This window comes from Canariomyces notabilis (assembly GCF_033297395.1).
Source record: "Canariomyces notabilis strain CBS 508.74 unplaced genomic scaffold N656scaffold_2, whole genome shotgun sequence".
Classification (NCBI taxonomy): domain Eukaryota; kingdom Fungi; phylum Ascomycota; class Sordariomycetes; order Sordariales; family Chaetomiaceae; genus Canariomyces; species Canariomyces notabilis.
In genome coordinates, this window is record NW_027041824.1 from 1219312 (window position 1) to 1237286 (window position 17975).

Genomic DNA, 17975 nt, shown 5'->3' on the forward strand with positions numbered 1-17975 from the left:
GACAAGCAGCTACGGATACGGATATACAATACTGTACAAGTTCAGTTCTGCGGACGAACTGCGGACACAATACATGAGATAATTCATCAGCTACTCCGTACTTATCTGGTACTGTACAGTTACCGGGCGTAAGCTCTATGCATAGATGCGCTAAGTATGTGCCATGGATCTTTGAGTTTGGTGCTGTAACCAGGTGTCAAAGAAGGGTCTAGATTGCAGCATGAATGCCTACTACTGTACCTACCTTACCTACGGTGGATGCCGGCAAACGGATTGCTAGTATCGTAACGTTAACTCGAACGGCTCATTGCTGTGTCGTTGCGGTTGAGAACAACCAGGAAGCTGACGCATTTTCTGGCTAGGTTATCACTTGCTTCGCCCCGCGCCAAAGAATTGGTATGGCCAGTCTAGACTACTCTCGGTCGATAGGCTCTGTAGGCCTCTTCGTGTATGTACTGCATCGTATTCCTCGACACGCCCTTCGAGTTGATCAGTTGCCTTTTAGTTGCCTCTCCTCATCTTTAAAAACCTGGCTTGCTGGCTCTATCCTGATAATTGACGACCGGCGAGTTCATTGGGCTGGCTATCACGCAACACAGTCCCTGAGTCAGGAACCGTGGACCTGCAGACTCAACTTCGGACCACCAAAACGATAGATCAGTGCGTTAGCACGACATCCCATCTTGCGCATCCCCAGTCGCAACAACCGGCATGGGTAGTACCGCGGAGGAGCTGCCGTACTGGCAGGTCAACGTTCCCGAGCATCTGAGGACCGCCGAGTGCCCCGACTTCCTCCGGAATCTCAACGAGAAGGATCTCGGCATCATCAGCACACCAGACAGCGAGTTCCAGGCCGACAGCTGGGAGGTGGTGCGGCAGAAGGTAGCGCAGAACCGACTCGAGCTATTCCAGAGAGTCCCGTCCGAGCTTCGCCGCTACATGGCGTTCACGTGGAAGCTCAAGCAGGAGCATGGTAGCGTCATGAATTTTATTCTGAAGCACAGGCTCGGTTGGTCGCTCCCCATCGTGCCCAAGGGCCGGCCGTTCGAGCACGACGAGGACGTCAAAATTCTGCGCAACGACTGGCCGTATGGCATTGACAAGCGCATCGTCCATCTCGTAGTCTGGACCAAGTTTGCGCTCGAGGAAGACCCGGAGACGGGCGATTTGACCGACAAGGCGCGCGCCGAGATCGATGCCTATGTCCGCAAGACCTTCTCCAAGATGCCCCAGGAACATGTTGGTTTTTGCAATATCACCTTAGGTTTTGCAGCCCGTGGCACTGACATACAACCCTAGGTCGTGTGGTTCAAGAACTGGGCCGCGCTCAAGTCGGTGAAATCGGTTGAGCATTTTCACGTTATGTTATTCGATCCCTATCCTGCCTTCATCAGCGAGATAACGAACGGCGACGTGCCCATGTGCGAAAGGTAGTAGATGTTGCCGCCCTGGTATCAAACAGTCGGTGTTGTTCAGCAACACGAATAGACATCTCTGCATATTAGAGTAGACCTTAGACCTTGTAATCCCGCTCGACCACTAATCGGCTAGAAGGAAGAGCTTGGATCCTAGGTAATTTCTGATTTTTGTCTACCTTTATATACGGGTTGAAAACGGCCACCACATGTGAGGGTCGAGGATGAAGATAGATTTGTAAGAGATAAAGGTGGGTTAAGGGTTGGGGTTGTTCAAGACTCGAATTCAACTGTGGAATGCCGATCTTCGGGGCTTGGGCCATGCTCTCACTACGTGCATAACGGAAAGAATGGCATGTCTCAAACGAGGCTCTCCATGCATCTAAACAGTACAGTGAGCCTGGCGTCGCTGGAGACTTCGATTGGGTGGACGCCAGATGCAAACCTCAAAGCAGCTTATTAACATCATTGCTTAGAAGATTTTGGTAAACTCTCCACTCAGAGAAGCACCTAGTTTCGCAATACCGGCAAGTGGTATCGCGACGTTGCCGCCAGAAGGCGGGTTACTCGTCCAGCGGGTTTGGCCTCGAATTTGAGCTGGTTCAACAAGGAACTTGACTGGTAATATTTTTTGGTATCTCGGATTCATCTCCGTCCGAACCTGCGGTACATCTCGATCCCGATTTAATACATAGACCATCGCATCAACTCCCAGCCTGCGCTCGTCAACAGTTCATGTCTCGGTTCCCCCGCCTGATACGGGGGATACACACCATCATGGCAAGCTCCCAAGATGCTGTGGCGGCCGCGGCGCCCCGGCGAGTCCCGATCCCTCCCCGCGGCGTCGACTACCGCAGCAAGGTGGTTCTGGCACCCATGGTGCGCTCGGGCGAGCTGCCGTCACGCCTTTTGGCGCTGCACTACGGTGCCGACTTGGTATGGGGTGCGTGTCCCCTTTCTTTCCCCCTTTCCTCATCGTTTGAAAAGTTCTTGAAACTAACCAAGCCATATAGGCCCAGAAACAGTCGACCACTCTCTTGTCGGCGCTATCCGGCGCATCAACCCTCGCACCAAGCTAGTCGAGTACACCCGAATCCCAACTCCGCACGCGCAAGCGCACCTCCCCCCACCCTCCTCATCGCCCGACGACGACGCCTCCTCCGAAGCAGCAGACGGAAACGTAATCTACCGACTCGATCCAAAGCTAGCCAGGGAGAAACTGATCTTCCAGCTGGGCACCTCAGACCCGGCTCGGGCGGTGACAGCCGCGCGCGTGGTGGCGGGGGACGTGGCGGGGATCGACGTGAACGCGGGGTGCCCGAAGCCGTTCAGCGTGCTGGGCGGGATGGGGGCGGCGCTGCTGCGGACGCCCGACAAGCTGGCGGGGATCCTGGAGGCGCTGGTGCGCGACATTGTGCCCGAGTTCGGCATCGGCGTCAGCGTCAAGATCCGCCTGCTCGAGACGGCCGCCGAGACCGAAGCCCTCGTGCGCCGCCTGTGCGCCACGGGCATCACGGGCCTCACGGTGCACTGCCGCACCACGCCCATGCGCCCGCGCGAGCGCGCCATCCGCGGCCAGCTGCGCATGATCGCGGACGTGTGCCGCGAGGCCGGCGTCGCCTGCCTCATGAACGGGGACGTCGAGTCGAGAGACCAGGCGGAGGAGCTGGTCAAGGAGTTCGGCGTCGACGGCGCCATGATTGCCACCGCGGCGGAGAAGAATCCGAGCTGTTTCCGGAGCGCCAAGGATGGGGGGTTGGCGCGTTGGGAGGAGGTGGCTGAGAAGTACGTAAGGTTCGCCATGGAGGTGGAGAACAAGTTCAATAATACAAAGTACCTGCTGGCACAGATGGTGCCGGGGAAGGCGCCCGTCTACCGGGAGCTGATGAAGTGCCGGTCGTACACTCAAATCGTGGAGGCGCTGGGGTACGATGGAGGGATGAAGCAGAGGGCAAAGGATACGGACCGTTTGCAGAAAATTGGCGAGTTTGAGGTTAAGCAGCAGAAGAAGGCCAAGGGACCGAAACCCCAGGTTAAGGCACAGAATAAGCAGGAGTCGAAGAAGAGAAAGAGGGAGGATGGGGCGGATGAGCAAGTCCGCGCGGAGAGGAAGAGGGACGATGAGGTGGCTCAGCAGGTTCCCGCGACAGCGGCGGTGGCTGCTGCCCCCGTGGCCGTGTAGATCTTACTTGACTGAATTCCTTTTTCCGTCATGCATGGCATAAAGAGTGGTTGGGTTAGGCACGGCGCTACAGGGTGGATAGCATTTTCAGGGGCTCTGGCTTGGCAACGATATCCTGGGGGAAAGCAGAAGCAGGAACGTGATAGAACGGTCAGACAGCGGCGGACGGGCAACTAGTCACCAGCATGGCATTGCCATTGGACTCAATATATATGGTATCACAGCAAATAACTGGTACAACCCACGCACTGCCCGTCTCGGGCAACACGCAATCAGAAAATGAGCACAAGCCTAGTATATGGATAGGCTCACACCTTCTTCCCCTGCGCCAGCAAGTCCGACACCTTTGGCGGCAACACGAGAGCGCTCCGGTCATTGCGGCGATAAAAGTCCACCAGGGCCACCGCCGTCTTCTCCGGTAGGTCCTCATGTATGAAATGCCCCGCCTCGGGAAACACTTGCAGGGCATATTTACCTAGCAGCCCACAGCAAGTCAGTCAGCTTAACATCTCCGCAGCTCAAAGGGTGGAAGAACAACTCACCCTGCATCTGCCCGATGGTCAACTCGGTATCCAGCCGGTCCGTCCCGGCGAGCAGTAACAGCTTGCCCCCTCTTCCGCTCAGAAACTTCTTGCTCAGGCCGACAAACCAGCCCTCCCAAAACGGCTGCGTCGCGGCCAGGTCTGTCCTCCACCTCCACGCTCTCGCGGCGGCTCTCCTCCCGCTCCCACCCGCACGACCACCCCTACCACTGCCACTTACAACCTCCTCCTTACTAGTATCATTGTTATTACTACTATTAGCAGGATCCGTATCAGTATTATTGCTACCGCCAACCCCATGTTTGACCAACAGTCCCGGAACGCTGGCGCGCGCGCTGACGGCGTTGCGCACCGTCCGCGACCGCACGTGCCACTCGACGGCGTCGCGCAGCGAGTCGAACCCGCTGGGCCTCGTCGCCAGGTACGCCTGCATGCTCTGCAGCGCGTCCATGGCGGAGCCCTCGACCACGTCCAGAACCGCGTAGCCGAGCAGGTCTATGTCGCTGCTGCTGCTGTCGGTTGGAGGGGGGTTGTTGTTGTTGTTGTTGAGGGGTGTTGATGATGATGATGATGCGGTGGAGGGTAAGGGCAACGAAGCGGCCAGCTCGGTCACCACGGCGCCGCCGAGTGAGTGGCCTACCAGAATGATGGGTGGAAGCGCGGGCCAGTGCATGGCCCGTTTTGTGAGGTTCATTACGGCGAGGAGGTCGGCGGAGAGGCGGGACAGGGTGAGGTCTTCGGTTTCTCCTTGCGACGTTTGCCGTGTGTGGGCGTTACCCTCCGAGTTGGAGGAGCTGCTGGTAACTGTGAGCCCGTGCCCGCGGGCGTCGAGCGAGAGGATGCCTGCCGTGGGGAGGCGCTTTCGGATTTCTGAGCTGAGGACGGCAAACGAGAGGCCCGAGGAGCCGGCGCCGTGGTGGGTCACGAAGAGCGGCCCGCCGGTCTTGCCCGGCCCGGCCGGCGGCGCCGGTGATGTTAGGTAAGCGTGGTAGGTCACGGTGCCGTCGTCTGACGGGAGAAACAGCTCGCGCTCAAAGTAGGTCGTCCAGGGGATCGGATCGAGCGAGCGGCCGCCTGGGAAGCTGTCAACCTCTCTTTTTAGTATAATTGCGGTTCGAAAGGTGTAAAATGGGGGGGATGGCAATTACCCCTGCGGCCGAGCAAACAGCGCGCGGCCGGGCGAGGGAATCACAGTGCCAGTGGACGATAATGACGAGGCGGACGACGAGTCGTCGTCTTGCGGGGTGTTGGGCACAGAGGCCGAGCTGAAGCCGTCCTCCTCGAGTTCATCGAACCCGGGCAGTACTGGTGGCGGCGCCATGGCGTGCGCGGCGGAGGAGTTGAGTCTTGCCTTGGCCCACTTCCTTTGAAGCTCGCTCATGGTCTGCGATGATGGCGCTGGAGAGATATCAAGCATGTGGGTTAGAGGAAGCTTGTGTCCATCACTGCTTTTGTTGTCTCGCTGGCCTGGATTCGACAAACTCTGATATGCCGTTGAGACTGTGAAAGGGTTTTGGAACCGGTGTCCTGGTGATAGGTTTAACCAACACAAGAGCACATCGAGATATGTCCTGTGCAAGATCACCGTATAACAGTCAAGTTACGCTACCAGCAAATGAATCAGCCAGTTGGACCCAGCCTGCCAAGTAATGAGACCGGTATTTGCTCTGGATTGGTACCTTAGTTTGCAGTCGCTTTCCCTGACTGAGCCGAGGTGAGGTCACCGCCGTCCTGTCGTTGGTGGTTGTTCGGCTTCCCATAGCGTTCATGGGAAGGCGCACTGTGACGCCCCTCACTGGCAGTGGAAGCGGGGCACAAAATCACACCAAGCAAGATGCGGGAACAGTGCGGGTTCCTATGGCTGGACTCAGTCCTACAATTGAAGATCTGCTGATAAGACTTTGTTTTGTACCTCTTATTATAGGTATTTACATTCCTCTTGTGCTGATGCTCGATTGCCTATGTGTATGACGCTATGCAGTAAATCACAGTAAAGATGGTGTACAATATGTATACACTACGCTGTTAGTAGCCACCATATGGTCCACGGTAACCATAACCGCCGCCGCCGCCAGTGTATCCTCCGCCTGGCCCATACCCGGGTTGCAAAAACGTGTTCGGGTAGCCACGCGGGTTCTGCCCATTGTAGCCGGCAGAGAAGCCGCCTCCTACATTCGGTAGTGTTGGCTGACGCGTGTCACCACCGCCGAGCGGCGCCGCCCCGAGCACCAGGTTCTCGCGGCTCGCATTGGGCCCTGGCAAGGGCGAATTGGGTGTGAGCGGCCGTGAAGAGCCGCCGCCCGGAGCACGGGACGCGAACATGGGGTTTAGGCCCGTATCCGAGTACCGTGCTGGAGCGTCCGAGCGAGGAACTTCCTTGGTCTCGATGGCGAAGCCCGTCTTGGAGAGGGAAAGGGAGTCGGATACATCCGAACCCGTCTTCGGGCGGTCGAACAACAGTGAGTTGCGCGCGCCGAGGGAAGTGAGCGTGTCACGTTGCATCTTTTCTGTTATGGCTATTAGCATATCGGCATGGTCACAGGCCATCGGGGAGCACTTACCCATCTCCTTTCGGCGCTTGCGGTGCGGGTTTTCCTTGCAGCATACGATGATGGCATTCCAGGCAATCAGGATGGCCAAGATTCCTGTGAGCGCTGACTGCACTGCAATCAGCACGACGCCCGTCACCGTCTGCGTTGTCTGGGCAATGCCGAACTGCTCTACGAACACCAAGATGCAAACCACTGACAACACCCGCACCGTCTGGATGGCGATGTTGATGATGTTGCCTGAGCGGCGCTCGTATGGGCGGCTCCACAAGAGGAGGATGAGCATGAGGCCTTCAATGATCAGTTGCGCCGCTGTCTGCGCCATCCCATGGCCGTCAGCAACTGCGAGGACACAGCCTTTGGCAAACATGTAGACGATGGTCGGTAGAAAGATCCACCAGTAGTCGCGCCGGTACGACTCGTAAAACAGACTGTACCTAACCCAAATGCTCTTGTCCTCGTACAGGGCGCCGATGTCGCCCTCGAGCTTCTTAAGCCTGCGAGCCGTGCTCCAGATCTTGAACGAGAAAAAGGTCAAGATGCCCGTGAAGATAGCCAGCGTGACGCCGGCTAGCGTTTTGGCTGCCCACGAGTCTCCATGGGTGAATTGAAAAATGCAGTACAGCACCCAAATGCCGTAGAGAAGAAGGATCAGGCCAGTGACGGCGCGCGCAATGGAGCCCCAGTAATGCTTGCGGAAGCCCGCCAGTGACTTTGGGAAGCTGCCGAACAAAGCCCAGAACTCGAGAACGACCTTGACAAGTAGAACCCCGACAACAATGGCCGCAATAATGATGGCCACGATCAAGAGCGCCGTCATGAAGATATTGCTCGAAGGGATGCTCACTTGCTCGGCGAACGCCTGGATACCGCTCACACTCAAGCGTATGGTTGACATGGGATCATCCGATGACGCAGCCGGGTCGCTCGCGGTTCCATTTACACTGGTATCTATCTGCCTGGCAGCAAGACGGACGAACTCGTCGAATGCTCGCTTGACCAAGGCAGGCCCATTCGTGTGTGTCGACCCATCCGGAAAGACGAGAGTAGCGTTCATCACATACTCGACGCTGTTCTCTGTCAGATTGCCTCCAGTGGCAGCGCGGAAACTGTCGATGGATGTTTGGAGCTGCGTCCATGGGATCAGGCCGGTCGAGAAGGCAAAGTTCTTGGCGAAATTTCGGTAGACGGGAGGGTAGTTGACCGACAGCATACCATTCATCGCCATGCCCTGGAACCAGCCGAACACCTCGGTGAAGGTCGGGCTTATCGTGCCCATACCGCCGGCCGCCGAGCTTCCGCCAGCGGCAGCACTGCCCCCTGCAAAGGCTGCCCCGACTGCTGAGACGCCACCAAGGAGCAGAGCAGCTCCGGCGAGACCAGCGGCCACGTACGACACGGCAGGTACGTTCGCCGTTTTGCCATTAGATACTTCGGACTGAATGCATGCCAGCTTTTCGCCTGAATCTTTGGATTGCAGCTGCAGAGTAGCCATGGCCGCAATGTCCGGGATCTGGAACGCTATCGAGGGCACCAGGGTTGCGAACTCGTCGGGAATTCTTTGTGATCCCCGTGCCGAGAACTCACCAGCGGGAACTATTGCACAGTCAGTCACTGCACAATGTGAAGGACATTGAGGGAGACGTACCAGGGCAAAGCTGCTCCACGAACGTGGCCGCATTGCAGGGATCGAAACTGTTAGAATAGATGTTTTGGCCATATGCCGTGACGTTCAGTACGGCCGTCACGTTTTGTACCGCGGCGCTCCTCCCTGCCACATCAAAGGTAACAGTCTTGTTGTCGTTGTTGTACTTGATATCCACCTTCTGCACCGAGATGTCGGTGTTTGTGTTGCAGTTGCTGAAGCCCACCGTCTCGAGGACGTCCACGGCCAACACCCCGTTCGCTAGAGCAGCTCCGGCCAAAGCCCTCAGGAGCCGGTCCCTCAAACCACCCATCCCGTTCAAATTAGACCTAGTTCGATATCGGTTGTCGATGCCGTTCGAGGTCCGGGATCTGTTTCGTCGGCCAATATTCCCCAGGGAACCTTTTCCCTATTTTTCTTTTCCGAGAACTATGCCAGTTTTCGTAGTCTTGATGCCTTTGAATTTGGTCTTAAGACAGAGCAGAAGATAAGTGTCCACGGAGCCAGTCGGTGTAGAAGCAGACATGAGTCAAAAGATCGTAAAGGAGGACAGTCAACGTCCAAGTTCAACAGAGCCGAGGATCAACCTGGAACGAAGAGAAGAGCGTAAAAGGAAGAGGGTAACAAGCTGCCCTCGAGAAGAAAAGAAGAAGTTCAACGGTACACCCGGCTTAAGGCATGAGCACAACTCTAAAGAATGAAAATGTCAGGTTGGCGCCAGCCAGTGCGAGAAGATGGACCCAACCATGAAGAAAACGAAGCCAGAAAAGCCCAACCAAAGGGAGGGAAAAGAAAAGAACAGTGGGGTGAGAGCAAGCAAGGAAAAGGGATAACCGAGAGAATGGCAAAAGGGACCCAGCGGGTATCTGAAACCGAGATGGAGATGGAGTATGTACTGTATGTACATAAACATGCGTACATACATCACAGAAACTGGCGGAGGGAGGGAGCCCTTGGCTTTCCCGGGCGTCGATCGGTGTGTCCGATTCACTCTTGCATAGCCCACGCATGCCAGTTAATTGCTGTACACAGATCTGAGTCGAATCCATTCCAATCACTTGATCTTGATGGTGGGCGTGTCGCACGCTCTGCGACCACTTATCTCCAGTCGCTTGGAGCACGGAGGCGTCTCGACGACGGGACGAGAGGGAGGAACAAGAATCGGAACCTGGAAGTCAGGAACCGAGGTTGCGGAATGTGCGAGTCCCTGGAGTTCGCTGACGTTTGACACTGTCGCTTGGCACGCCGGGCCCCACATTGTCTTTCAGGGACGGGCTTTGGGCTTTCCGGCGGTGGTCGTCTGAAACGTTAGTGCCAAATGGACCGCCGAAGTGACAACCCCTGCCTCCCTTTTGGCGGGTGCGATTAGCGATTGGCGGCCGGGCCTCCGACTTTGTTTAGCGACGGCGCCACTCAGGGTGCGTTTTTGACCATCTTGAAACTCCATCACGATTCTTGGATGGGAATAATAGGATGAGCGAGACCGTCTACAAAAGTACCATGAGGTCGGGTGCCTTTAAACCAACGGGAAATTGTTATTCACTTCATGGTCTTCTCTACCTTACCTACTTGAGCCATGAGGGAGACATGTTAGTCTTTGACTTTTCTGGTGTCCGGGCTCCGGTCAAGTGTCAACAGTCTCGTCAACGACAAACATCTGGCCCACGTCCGTCCCATCATCTCATGCAACCGAAGCCGAGTGAAGAATTCCATCAGCTGCTGCACCCTGCGCTAGCCGAACTGGCAATCGTCATATACAGTACCATACTGTGCAGTCGAGGCACCAAGTGCATCACGTTATGCACCTCGCAGCCCTACCCCTGGACACAGACCACTTGACACGTTGACGTGTGTACTGTACGTGTACATATGCGTAGTTGATGGCAGGGGAGGAATCATCACGTATGCATCATACCACAATATCAACTATAATATAAATCTGGCTCTGTCCCCTCGACCCGTCTTTGCACGATCGCGTAGGGAGGAACCCGACTTGCTCCTGAGAACCGTCGACAATAAATAAGAGGAGTAGTAGATCGCCCATCCCGTGCTATGCCTTATGCAAACACACCTCGAAGCCGGTACCGAGCTTGAAGATCCCATCAGCAACCTGATACCGTTGATAATACGGACTATAACCGACTATGTCCAGTTCGACTCTGTCCCTTCTCTTGCGCCGTCTTCTCCTTGGTCCATCCGATATAAACCTCGCCAAACTCTTGCGCTTTCTCGTGTGTCTAGAGGATATACTGTCCCGTGATTTCACAAGCAGAGGAACCAGGCGGTCCGGGATAGTCCTCAGGCCAACTCAGTCTTGTTATTCAATGCAGAGCCTCCGTATCCCGCCCCACCGTAAAAGCCTACCAAACGTACATTGCTTGTCGTCGTTCGTACCGTCAGTTCATAACCTCCAGCACATTCCAACCCGCTTAGGCCGTCGCCAAGTGAAGGAAAGTAGAAAGCAAGAACCCGGAAGGACAATATAGTACCGGCCCCAGAACCAAACCGTGAATAGACCGCCCTTTACAAGAAACAAATCCCAGAGCCACACGTACATCACACCACAACCCCAATAGCCAAAGAACACACCCAAAGAAGGCTCAAACCATCCCAGAAAAGATCAGGGTATATGCCCGAACGGGACCAGATTTCACAGCGGTGAACAGTAGGACAGGGTATCAAGTAAAACAACAGCCATAAGGCCAAGGACGGGTGGACATGAAACCAGACAAGCACTTGAAGCCCGCACAAGTTCACAATAGTTCGCCCCAGTACATCTCACTGGGGATAGAACCTTCCTTGCGGCTGGTGGGGAGAGTGGGAGTAGGGTGAGACGGAGCCTTGCGGCGTGAAGATGTCGGCCGCATGCGGATCCACCATGCTCCCCGCGCCCGCGCCGCTTCCCCCGGAGTTGCCAACGTACGGCATCTGACCGGGGTCGTGCAGTCCCAGCGCGTTCATATCGAACGACGGGAACGGCTCGGTATCGGGCGGCAGTGAAATGTAGCTGCTGCTCGCCTGCGCCGCTATGTACGGGCTAGACGTGCCCGGCATGTTTGCGTACGTCTGCGTGCTGAGGTTCTGGAAACTGTTGCCGACGGGTTGGCCCATGGGCTGCATAGCTATTGGTGAATGGGCCATGCTCGAAGAAAGACTATCATAGCCGGGGTTGTACATGCCGCCGGCGTATCCGGGAGGGGCGATCGGGTACATCATCGGCTGCGCTTGCTGCGTAGGGGTTGAATATGACATGGGATCAGGCTGGCGAATTGATCGCCCCTGAGGCATACCCGGAGGCGGATCGAACGCAGTACGCTCTTGCTTGGTTTGGAAGGCAGGCGGGAAAGGTTGAGGAGGCGGGTCTTGAACAGGGCTGATGATGGTGAACTCATCAATGTCCCTCTTCGCAACCAGCCTGAGAACGGGCAAGCTAATGGACTCCATGTGTTTCGCCAGATGGACCGTTAGCTTCTTCCACGTCGGGAATGTCTTGCCACAGAACCGACACGGTTCGTTCTGGGCCTGCTCCTTCGTGACTTGGTGGCACTGTTCCACCTTCGCCCAGGTTGGATCGATGGTACCTGCGCGTTTTATGGCGGCCTTGGTCTTCACCTTGGGTTCTGTGAATTTGTGTTCGCGCACTAAATGCTGGAGGAAGTTGTCACGCCGGTAGCAGATATGTCTGCAGTCGTCGACATCGCAAATCCACCACTCAAGGTGACGGTGGCCTTCGTTTTCATGGCGGACCCAGTCTGCTTTCCTCTTGAACATCTTGGGTTCGCGGCAGCGTTCCCAAGTGCAGGTGAAGGGCTGGACATCCTCGTGCACGTGTTTCGTCCAGTCCGACGGCTTCTGAAACTTCTTCGCTGTGAAGCACAACTGACATTCGAACTCTGCTGGCAGTGTACCTGTTGGCGGCATCGGAATGTCTGGCGGAAAACTCTCCTGGTTGATGGCGCCTTCCAACGGTGTGATATCTCCATCCGAGGCATCAAATTTGGCAGATAAGGGATCTTGACCGCGTGGGTCACCCTTCGAATCCATGATGTTGGCGCTGCCCCCCAGCGCTACACACATAGACCCACAAGAGCAGTTTTTGGCGGAAACGGCTTGCATATGTTTAACTCTGTGATTGAGAAGGGTTTTATATCGGACACACTGATGATAAGCGATGCGGTCGACGAGATAACTGTTGGTTGTTTTCAGGTCGGGGTTGAGCGTAAGGATATGCTCCCGGAAGCCTGCCGGATTGGGCGTGATGTCGTCGATGAGCCTATCTGATTCGGCTCTCATTCCGGCATCTTCAAAGGCGTCATCATCATCGTCGTCTTCATCATCGACCTCCGCTGCGATCGTCTTGGATTTCCCCAAGTTGGAGACCGGCGGTCCGCCACTCTTCTTCCACAACTCAGCGATACTGGATGTTTGTGTGTTCTCCGACTTGCTCCTTAGGCGAGTCAGGGGGTTCTTCACACTAAGATTGAGAGGACTCCTGGGTGAAGTGATGGGAGTCGCGCTGATGGAGCCGCTTCGAGCATGGGTCACACCGATGGATGCTACTTTGCTTCCCACGTCCACGAACGCCGTGTTGATGCTGGGGACACTCTGCTTCTTGGACCATCCTGGTGTAGGACTCGGGGGCGCGAGCTTGACTGGATTCTCTTTTCGATCGGTGGAAGACTCCGTGTTGAAGGAGCTGGCATCGTCGGGATCAGCACGTGGTCGTTTGGTCGTACCTACACTCGGTTTCCTGACTAAACCACGCAGGCCTTCCAGGATACTGGGTCGCCTAGGGCTTCTCTGGCTTAGAGATAGCTTCTTCAGGAAATTGCCAGCGACTTCAATTTCAGCATCAACATTGCTTGGCAAACTGAACCTTCGTGTTCCCCACGTTGCGGCTCTAGAAACAACCGAGTCGTTATCCCGACACATTCGCTGGAACCTCTCCATGGCAGCTTGGGAGGTTTGCGGTTGGTAGGGTGCGTCAGGCTGGGAAATGTGAAAGGGGACTGGCGGGTCAGCCCAGTTGCGAGCTCGGCGCATAAGATCCAGGTCTTCACGGGTTAGTTCGCCCCCAGTTTCCACATAGTATGTCTGACCAGGCACAGGGTTATTCTCAGTTTCGTTGCCCATAGGAATGTCTTTTTGGGGAATGTTGTCGTCTCCATCGCGCGGGACGTCTGCTGGCTGTTCCACGATCTGTGGAGAGGAGTGCGGCACAACTGCTGATTTCTCCAACCAGACCTTCACCTCTTGATTCCGCACCCCAACCTTCCGCTCATTAGCCAGCTCGTTTATGCTCGGCATTATCGCGGCAGGACGGATGGAGGGATCCAGGCCACTCTGCCCCGTCGACTGATCTGGGATCCAGCGGCCAGATTCGTCGCGCGTAATGAAGAGCGCCGGGTCGCCGCGTTGCAACTGCTGTTCTGCATCTAAAGTATGAGATGATCCGACATCGTCCCTATCCCAATGGGAAACCGTGACGCGAGGGCTTTGGCTCTGCATAATAGCGGCGGTGGGAGCAATGCCGTCGTCACTAGAGTCCCCGCTATTACTTGTCCCTGGAGTTAGCTGGAAGCTAGGCTGCTTGCTTTCCGGCGCAGGATATGGCCGTGGAACTTTCGACAAATCCTCCGGGGCGACAGAGCTCGGAGATAGCTCTGGAAGCGCTACTCCTGCGGTTCTTCCAACGCTCTGCACTTTGGGCGACCCTAGCGAGGGGCTCTTGTCGGGGCTTAGCGGGAGGTAACGGGCCGGCTGGTGCACAATCTGGGTGGTGGTGGGTATAAATCGAATTCCAAGTTCGTCGGCAAGGGGTCCGGTGTTTCCAGGCGGAAATATCTCATCCTCGAGAAAGGACGGTGACGCGCCCTCCAAGGCACTAAAGTCGACGCCAAAAAAGGGGTCGTCGCCTTCACTGAATTCGCTCGACTGGTACTGGACGCTGAGGGTTGAGACAGACTCGGCGGGAGTATTGGTATTCAATGCAGGGGAGGCCAAGGTGCTCTGGAGCTGGGGGGAGAAGGCGGCTAGGTGGCCGGGGGTGGAGGGCAAGATGTGATGCTGGCCCTCCGGCGTCGAGATGCCGCGGGGTTGCTCAACCCGGTCCCGGCGGGCTGCGGCAGTGTCGGGGACGGGCGGCGGGTATAAGGTGTATGTGGACATTTTTGCAGAAAAGGAATCAAGCGGGCCGGCGCAGGGTATTATATTGTCTCCGGGGCGCAAGCGGCTGTGCTTGTACTTCTTCAAGATCACGTATGTATCTACGTGGGGATCGACTAGGCTGGAGTCATAGTTGAGCCGGAAAGGGAGGTGCGGTGGGAGAGAGGCACGACTTGGTTGAGAAGGATGCGTCCCAATTCAGGGAAAACAAGGGACGGCTTTGAATCAGTTCTGCAGAAAGAACGCAAATTTCAGAAAAGAAAAAAATAATTCAGGCGAGTTTGTCGAGGTATGGCTGCCGCTGGGGTGTGAGGTGCAATGAAGTGAAGAGCGATGGGATCGCGTGGTGCTGTATCACTTGTATTGTACAGTACCTTCGTATCGTGATTACAGGCGCGAACCGGCTGATGACCAAGGCAACAGCAGCACACAACTGACTGCCCTGAAGGTTGAGGCGCAGTGCCAACGGCTGCCCCTGGCCTAGATAAGCGCCAGTAATAATCAGAGGATGTGTGGCCGGCGGGGCAAGAGGCAGCCTTGAACTTGAGAAGCAAAGAGACAACTGACTAATGATTTTAGCTTCGGGACCCGGAAACAATGTAGTCACGCTTGGGAAGCAGACAATGGAATCGGAAAATACATTCAGATCGCGAGCGAATCCCATCCACTCAAGTCGATTGTCGGGAAATCTCGCAGTGAGGCAACCCGTGGGGTTGATTGACCGCGCGCCTGGCAGCAGGCTGGACTCAAGTCACTCGGCAGTATGTACCTGTATGTAAGGTGAGGTGGGTGCGTTGTTTGCAAGATTCCCTGTCACTGGCTAACTCCCGTCATGAGAAGACGTTGTTGAGCGCATCCATCACGACCGGATCTCAGTCGTGTCGTACTCAACGACGCACGGTAATTAATTGATGACAGCGAAGCCGCAACGTCGCCAAGGCGAAGAACGCCAGCTGTTCCACCACAAGCTCCGGAAACCTTGACCGGCGACCAGTGAAGCCAGTCGAAAATCGGACTGCCTGGCTATTCCGCCGACCTGGATGGCTTTTTGCGGGATGCGACAACGAACTGTGGGTCGGGCAGACCTGACGGCTGAAAGAGAAACAGAGTCTATGAGCAGCGAGACTTTGAGAGTCCGGCGCTCAAAGCGTTGCCATGTCGCTTGATGATTCGCAAATGCAGGGCTTGTTCTTTCGAGGCCTGTAAGGGGTATCGATTGTATTGTATTGTATTGGGGCTGTGCTGATTGTTCACTGACTGGGCAGAGCAGTGGGCGGAATTGGCAAGTCAAGGACCCCGCGTCAGAGTTGCAGTCGAGTCCGGCTGAGGCTCCGTCCATCCATCTTGCCAACAACGGGCGCATTTCACCGCCTCAATTACCTTAGGGTGTGGCACGGTGTCAAGCCGCATCCCCGTAGGCCTCAAAAGGGCAAGGCACACTCATTTATGTTGCTGCAATAATATCTGCTTCGTTGTTCCCAGTCCCATTCTCGCCAGTTCGGCAAGACCTTATTCGTGACTCCTAGTTATATCTTTCGCGAGACCCCCATCATGCCATGGCTACCTGTTCACGAGGTATTGTAGTTTGTAGGTGCAAATAGCGTAGCCTTGTAGGGCCGTAAGGCGAGAACCCCTGGAGTCTTTTGACTCCTGGGCAGATCATTGCACCGACGGCAATCTCCGATCCAATCCCCTTGCACAATTACTCGCTGCTCCAACCAGCGAGCAGCGGTGCTTCATCAAGATCGAGCCGAAGGTCAAAATCGGAGCAGCACAGCCACGGGGCGCTGACCGGCAACTTCACCCGGAACGAATGCAGTGGAAGGGCGTTAATCGATCAGCATGTCTAAGGTATATCCTGCCCAACCCGCCAAACTTCTGGGCCTTCTGGAAGCCTGGCAGCCTTGAGGTGGCAACTGGTTGTCAAAAAGTCCTTTTAATGTCTCGGCGGCTTCGACGTTCTCAGGCTCGAGCCGTCAGTCTCTCAGAGAAGGCCATAAAGCGATGCGATCTGCTGCCCTGTGCCAAAACACAGCGGTGTCCCCTCACAGAAACCTGTTCACCCTTCACACAGGGAGAAAAGCGAAAAAGGGGAGGGTCCCACATGAGATAGAGAAAAAGAGTTGGCAGACGAGTTGCCATCAAAAACGATCCTGCCAGGGCTCGAACCTGGAACCTCCTGATTACTCGATCAGTCGCTAGGAGCTGGTGATCGTAGTCAGACGCGCTTCCAATTACGCCACAGGACCTATCAAATTGAATTGTTTGTTCATGTGGATTTTCGCCTGAAGATAGTACCGAGCTGCACAATCTCTGCGGATCCGCTCCGGCATCCGTTCCGCAAGATGAAATCGTGGATCTGTCTGATGTGCACAATCCATAGACCGATCCAGCATTGCACCGCGCCAGTCAGTGTGAGGACTAACAAAGGCATCCGCCCGTCCTGGCAATGCTGATACCGAAGATGTGATTTCTGGGATTTGTCGACTCTTGCTGAGAAGTACGAAGTCCATCGTACCTCCCATAGCTCCCTAAGATGGCTTGGCAAGTCCCACATCAATCCCCACACCGAGCGGTCCATGTGGATCCAACCCCATCGGGAGCTGCCGAGGCCAGGCTAAGCTGGAATGCTGGATTACCAATTGACTTCCATCATAGGCTCCGGAGCAGACAGTCAAGGGACCGGACCTTATCTGCCTTCCATCCACAGAGGAGTCAATCATAGACAAAATGGTCAGACATCCCGCAAGCACTCTTGATACCCGTATCTAACCTTGGTGCAGGGCCTGGAACTCCCATCGTACATTCTCGCGGCCCTCACTGCCGGCGGTGGAGCACTCGGATACGCGCGGACGAGGAGCAAGCCCAGCCTCATCGCCGGCACAGCTGTCGGTCTTCTCTGTAAGTTCTCCTCGGTTGCATTACCGGTGTGTTCCGGAATGCCCGCTGGCTCGGATCAAAATCATTCTAGAACTAACAAGTTTTTGTCCAGACGGCCTTGGAGGTTACCGCATTTCGAACAACGCGCCTTACGGCATCGAACTGAGTCTTCTCGCGTCCATTGTCCTGGGCGGATCGGCGATCCCACGGGCGATTAGACTCCAGAAGCCGGTCCCTATCATGCTCTCCTTGTTCGCCGCGTACGGCCTGTTTACGTTCGGGGATGCGTTTCGTCGCACCCTGTAAAGGATGGGTGCTGGGGAACGAGTTCGAAGCAATGTCCTAGGCTAGGAAATAGGTGTCATAGTGTATGATCCGGGGCAAATGTTGGTTCCTTGGAGCCATGTTATACATTGACTGCTTCTGCAACAAGTATCGCACAACGGCCCCGCCAACATCGACCCTCTAACTGCAGTGTTGTGTTCTCCAATGGCCCCTGCAGCGATCAATCGTCCGGGTCAGACCTCGAAGAAGCGAGATTGCCGCGAATCGAAGATGGATACCAGGCGAGCTGTCGATCAAGTAGACCCGCTAGGG

At 55.7% G+C, this 17975-nt stretch overlaps 7 protein-coding genes and 1 non-coding gene across 8 annotated transcripts; 4 read left to right on the forward strand and 4 right to left on the reverse strand.

Annotated features, from left to right (window-relative positions):
- The first annotated feature begins 242 nt into the window (after window positions 1-242).
- N656DRAFT_774664 (uncharacterized protein) lies at window positions 243-1763 on the forward strand. Its single transcript, XM_064814314.1, has one exon. It carries the CDS (start codon window positions 712-714, stop codon window positions 1297-1299), a length of 588 nt encoding a protein of 195 aa, XP_064673977.1. The 5' UTR covers window positions 243-711; the 3' UTR covers window positions 1300-1763.
- A 429-nt stretch (window positions 1764-2192) lies between these two features.
- Window positions 2193-3597, forward strand: N656DRAFT_794723 (FMN-linked oxidoreductase; the record flags this gene model as incomplete). Its single annotated transcript, XM_064817328.1, has 2 exons — window positions 2193-2358; window positions 2429-3597. 2 exons carry the CDS (start codon window positions 2193-2195, stop codon window positions 3595-3597), a joined length of 1335 nt encoding a protein of 444 aa, XP_064673978.1.
- A 196-nt stretch (window positions 3598-3793) lies between these two features.
- Window positions 3794-5890, reverse strand: N656DRAFT_774667 (protein phosphatase methylesterase). The gene is made up of 4 exons (XM_064814315.1): window positions 5819-5890; window positions 5288-5744; window positions 4140-5221; window positions 3794-4072 (listed from the first exon to the last, which is right to left on the reverse strand). The coding sequence occupies exons 2-4, from the start codon at window positions 5554-5556 to the stop codon at window positions 3906-3908; spliced, it is 1518 nt and encodes a 505-aa protein (XP_064673979.1). The 5' UTR covers window positions 5557-5744; window positions 5819-5890; the 3' UTR covers window positions 3794-3905.
- A 274-nt stretch (window positions 5891-6164) lies between these two features.
- N656DRAFT_700989 (TRP-domain-containing protein) lies at window positions 6165-8646 on the reverse strand (the record flags this gene model as incomplete). The annotated part of the gene is made up of 3 exons (XM_064810910.1): window positions 6165-6646; window positions 6701-8284; window positions 8337-8646. 3 exons carry the CDS (start codon window positions 8644-8646, stop codon window positions 6165-6167), a joined length of 2376 nt encoding a protein of 791 aa, XP_064673980.1.
- Window positions 8647-8838: 192 nt separating this feature from the next.
- N656DRAFT_245956 (uncharacterized protein) lies at window positions 8839-9683 on the forward strand. Its single transcript, XM_064808996.1, has one exon. It carries the CDS (start codon window positions 9031-9033, stop codon window positions 9559-9561), a length of 531 nt encoding a protein of 176 aa, XP_064673981.1. The 5' UTR covers window positions 8839-9030; the 3' UTR covers window positions 9562-9683.
- Window positions 9684-10965: 1282 nt separating this feature from the next.
- On the reverse strand, window positions 10966-14875 carry N656DRAFT_246664 (uncharacterized protein). The gene has a single exon (XM_064808998.1). The coding sequence runs from the start codon at window positions 14499-14501 to the stop codon at window positions 11112-11114; it is 3390 nt and encodes a 1129-aa protein (XP_064673982.1). The 5' UTR covers window positions 14502-14875; the 3' UTR covers window positions 10966-11111.
- Window positions 14876-16646: 1771 nt separating this feature from the next.
- On the reverse strand, window positions 16647-16747 carry N656DRAFT_t24. Its single transcript has one exon. It is a non-coding gene; the product is annotated as a tRNA-Arg (tRNA).
- Window positions 16748-16863: 116 nt separating this feature from the next.
- Window positions 16864-17776, forward strand: N656DRAFT_246212 (uncharacterized protein). The gene is made up of 4 exons (XM_064808997.1): window positions 16864-17042; window positions 17157-17231; window positions 17282-17399; window positions 17491-17776. The coding sequence occupies exons 2-4, from the start codon at window positions 17229-17231 to the stop codon at window positions 17682-17684; spliced, it is 315 nt and encodes a 104-aa protein (XP_064673983.1). The 5' UTR covers window positions 16864-17042; window positions 17157-17228; the 3' UTR covers window positions 17685-17776.
- Window positions 17777-17975: the final 199 nt, after the last annotated feature.

Bases quoted from the DNA above. Each gene is read 5' to 3' on its own strand.
- N656DRAFT_246664 (XM_064808998.1), bottom strand. From the start codon at position 14,501: ATGTCCACATACACCTTATACCCGCCGCCCGTCCCCGACACTGCCGCA.
- N656DRAFT_774664 (XM_064814314.1), top strand. From the start codon at position 712: ATGGGTAGTACCGCGGAGGAGCTGCCGTACTGGCAGGTCAACGTTCCC.
- N656DRAFT_774667 (XM_064814315.1), bottom strand. From the start codon at position 5,556: ATGCTTGATATCTCTCCAGCGCCATCATCGCAGACCATGAGCGAGCTT. The intron at 5,222-5,287 runs GTAATTGCCATC...AGAGGTTGACAG, and splicing joins CTGTTTGCTCGGCCGCAGGG to CTTCCCAGGCGGCCGCTCGC. The intron at 4,073-4,139 runs GTGAGTTGTTCT...GTGGGCTGCTAG, and splicing joins GACCATCGGGCAGATGCAGG to GTAAATATGCCCTGCAAGTG.
- N656DRAFT_245956 (XM_064808996.1), top strand. From the start codon at position 9,031: ATGAAAATGTCAGGTTGGCGCCAGCCAGTGCGAGAAGATGGACCCAAC.
- N656DRAFT_246212 (XM_064808997.1), top strand. The intron at 17,400-17,490 runs GTAAGTTCTCCT...GTTTTTGTCCAG, and splicing joins CACAGCTGTCGGTCTTCTCT to ACGGCCTTGGAGGTTACCGC.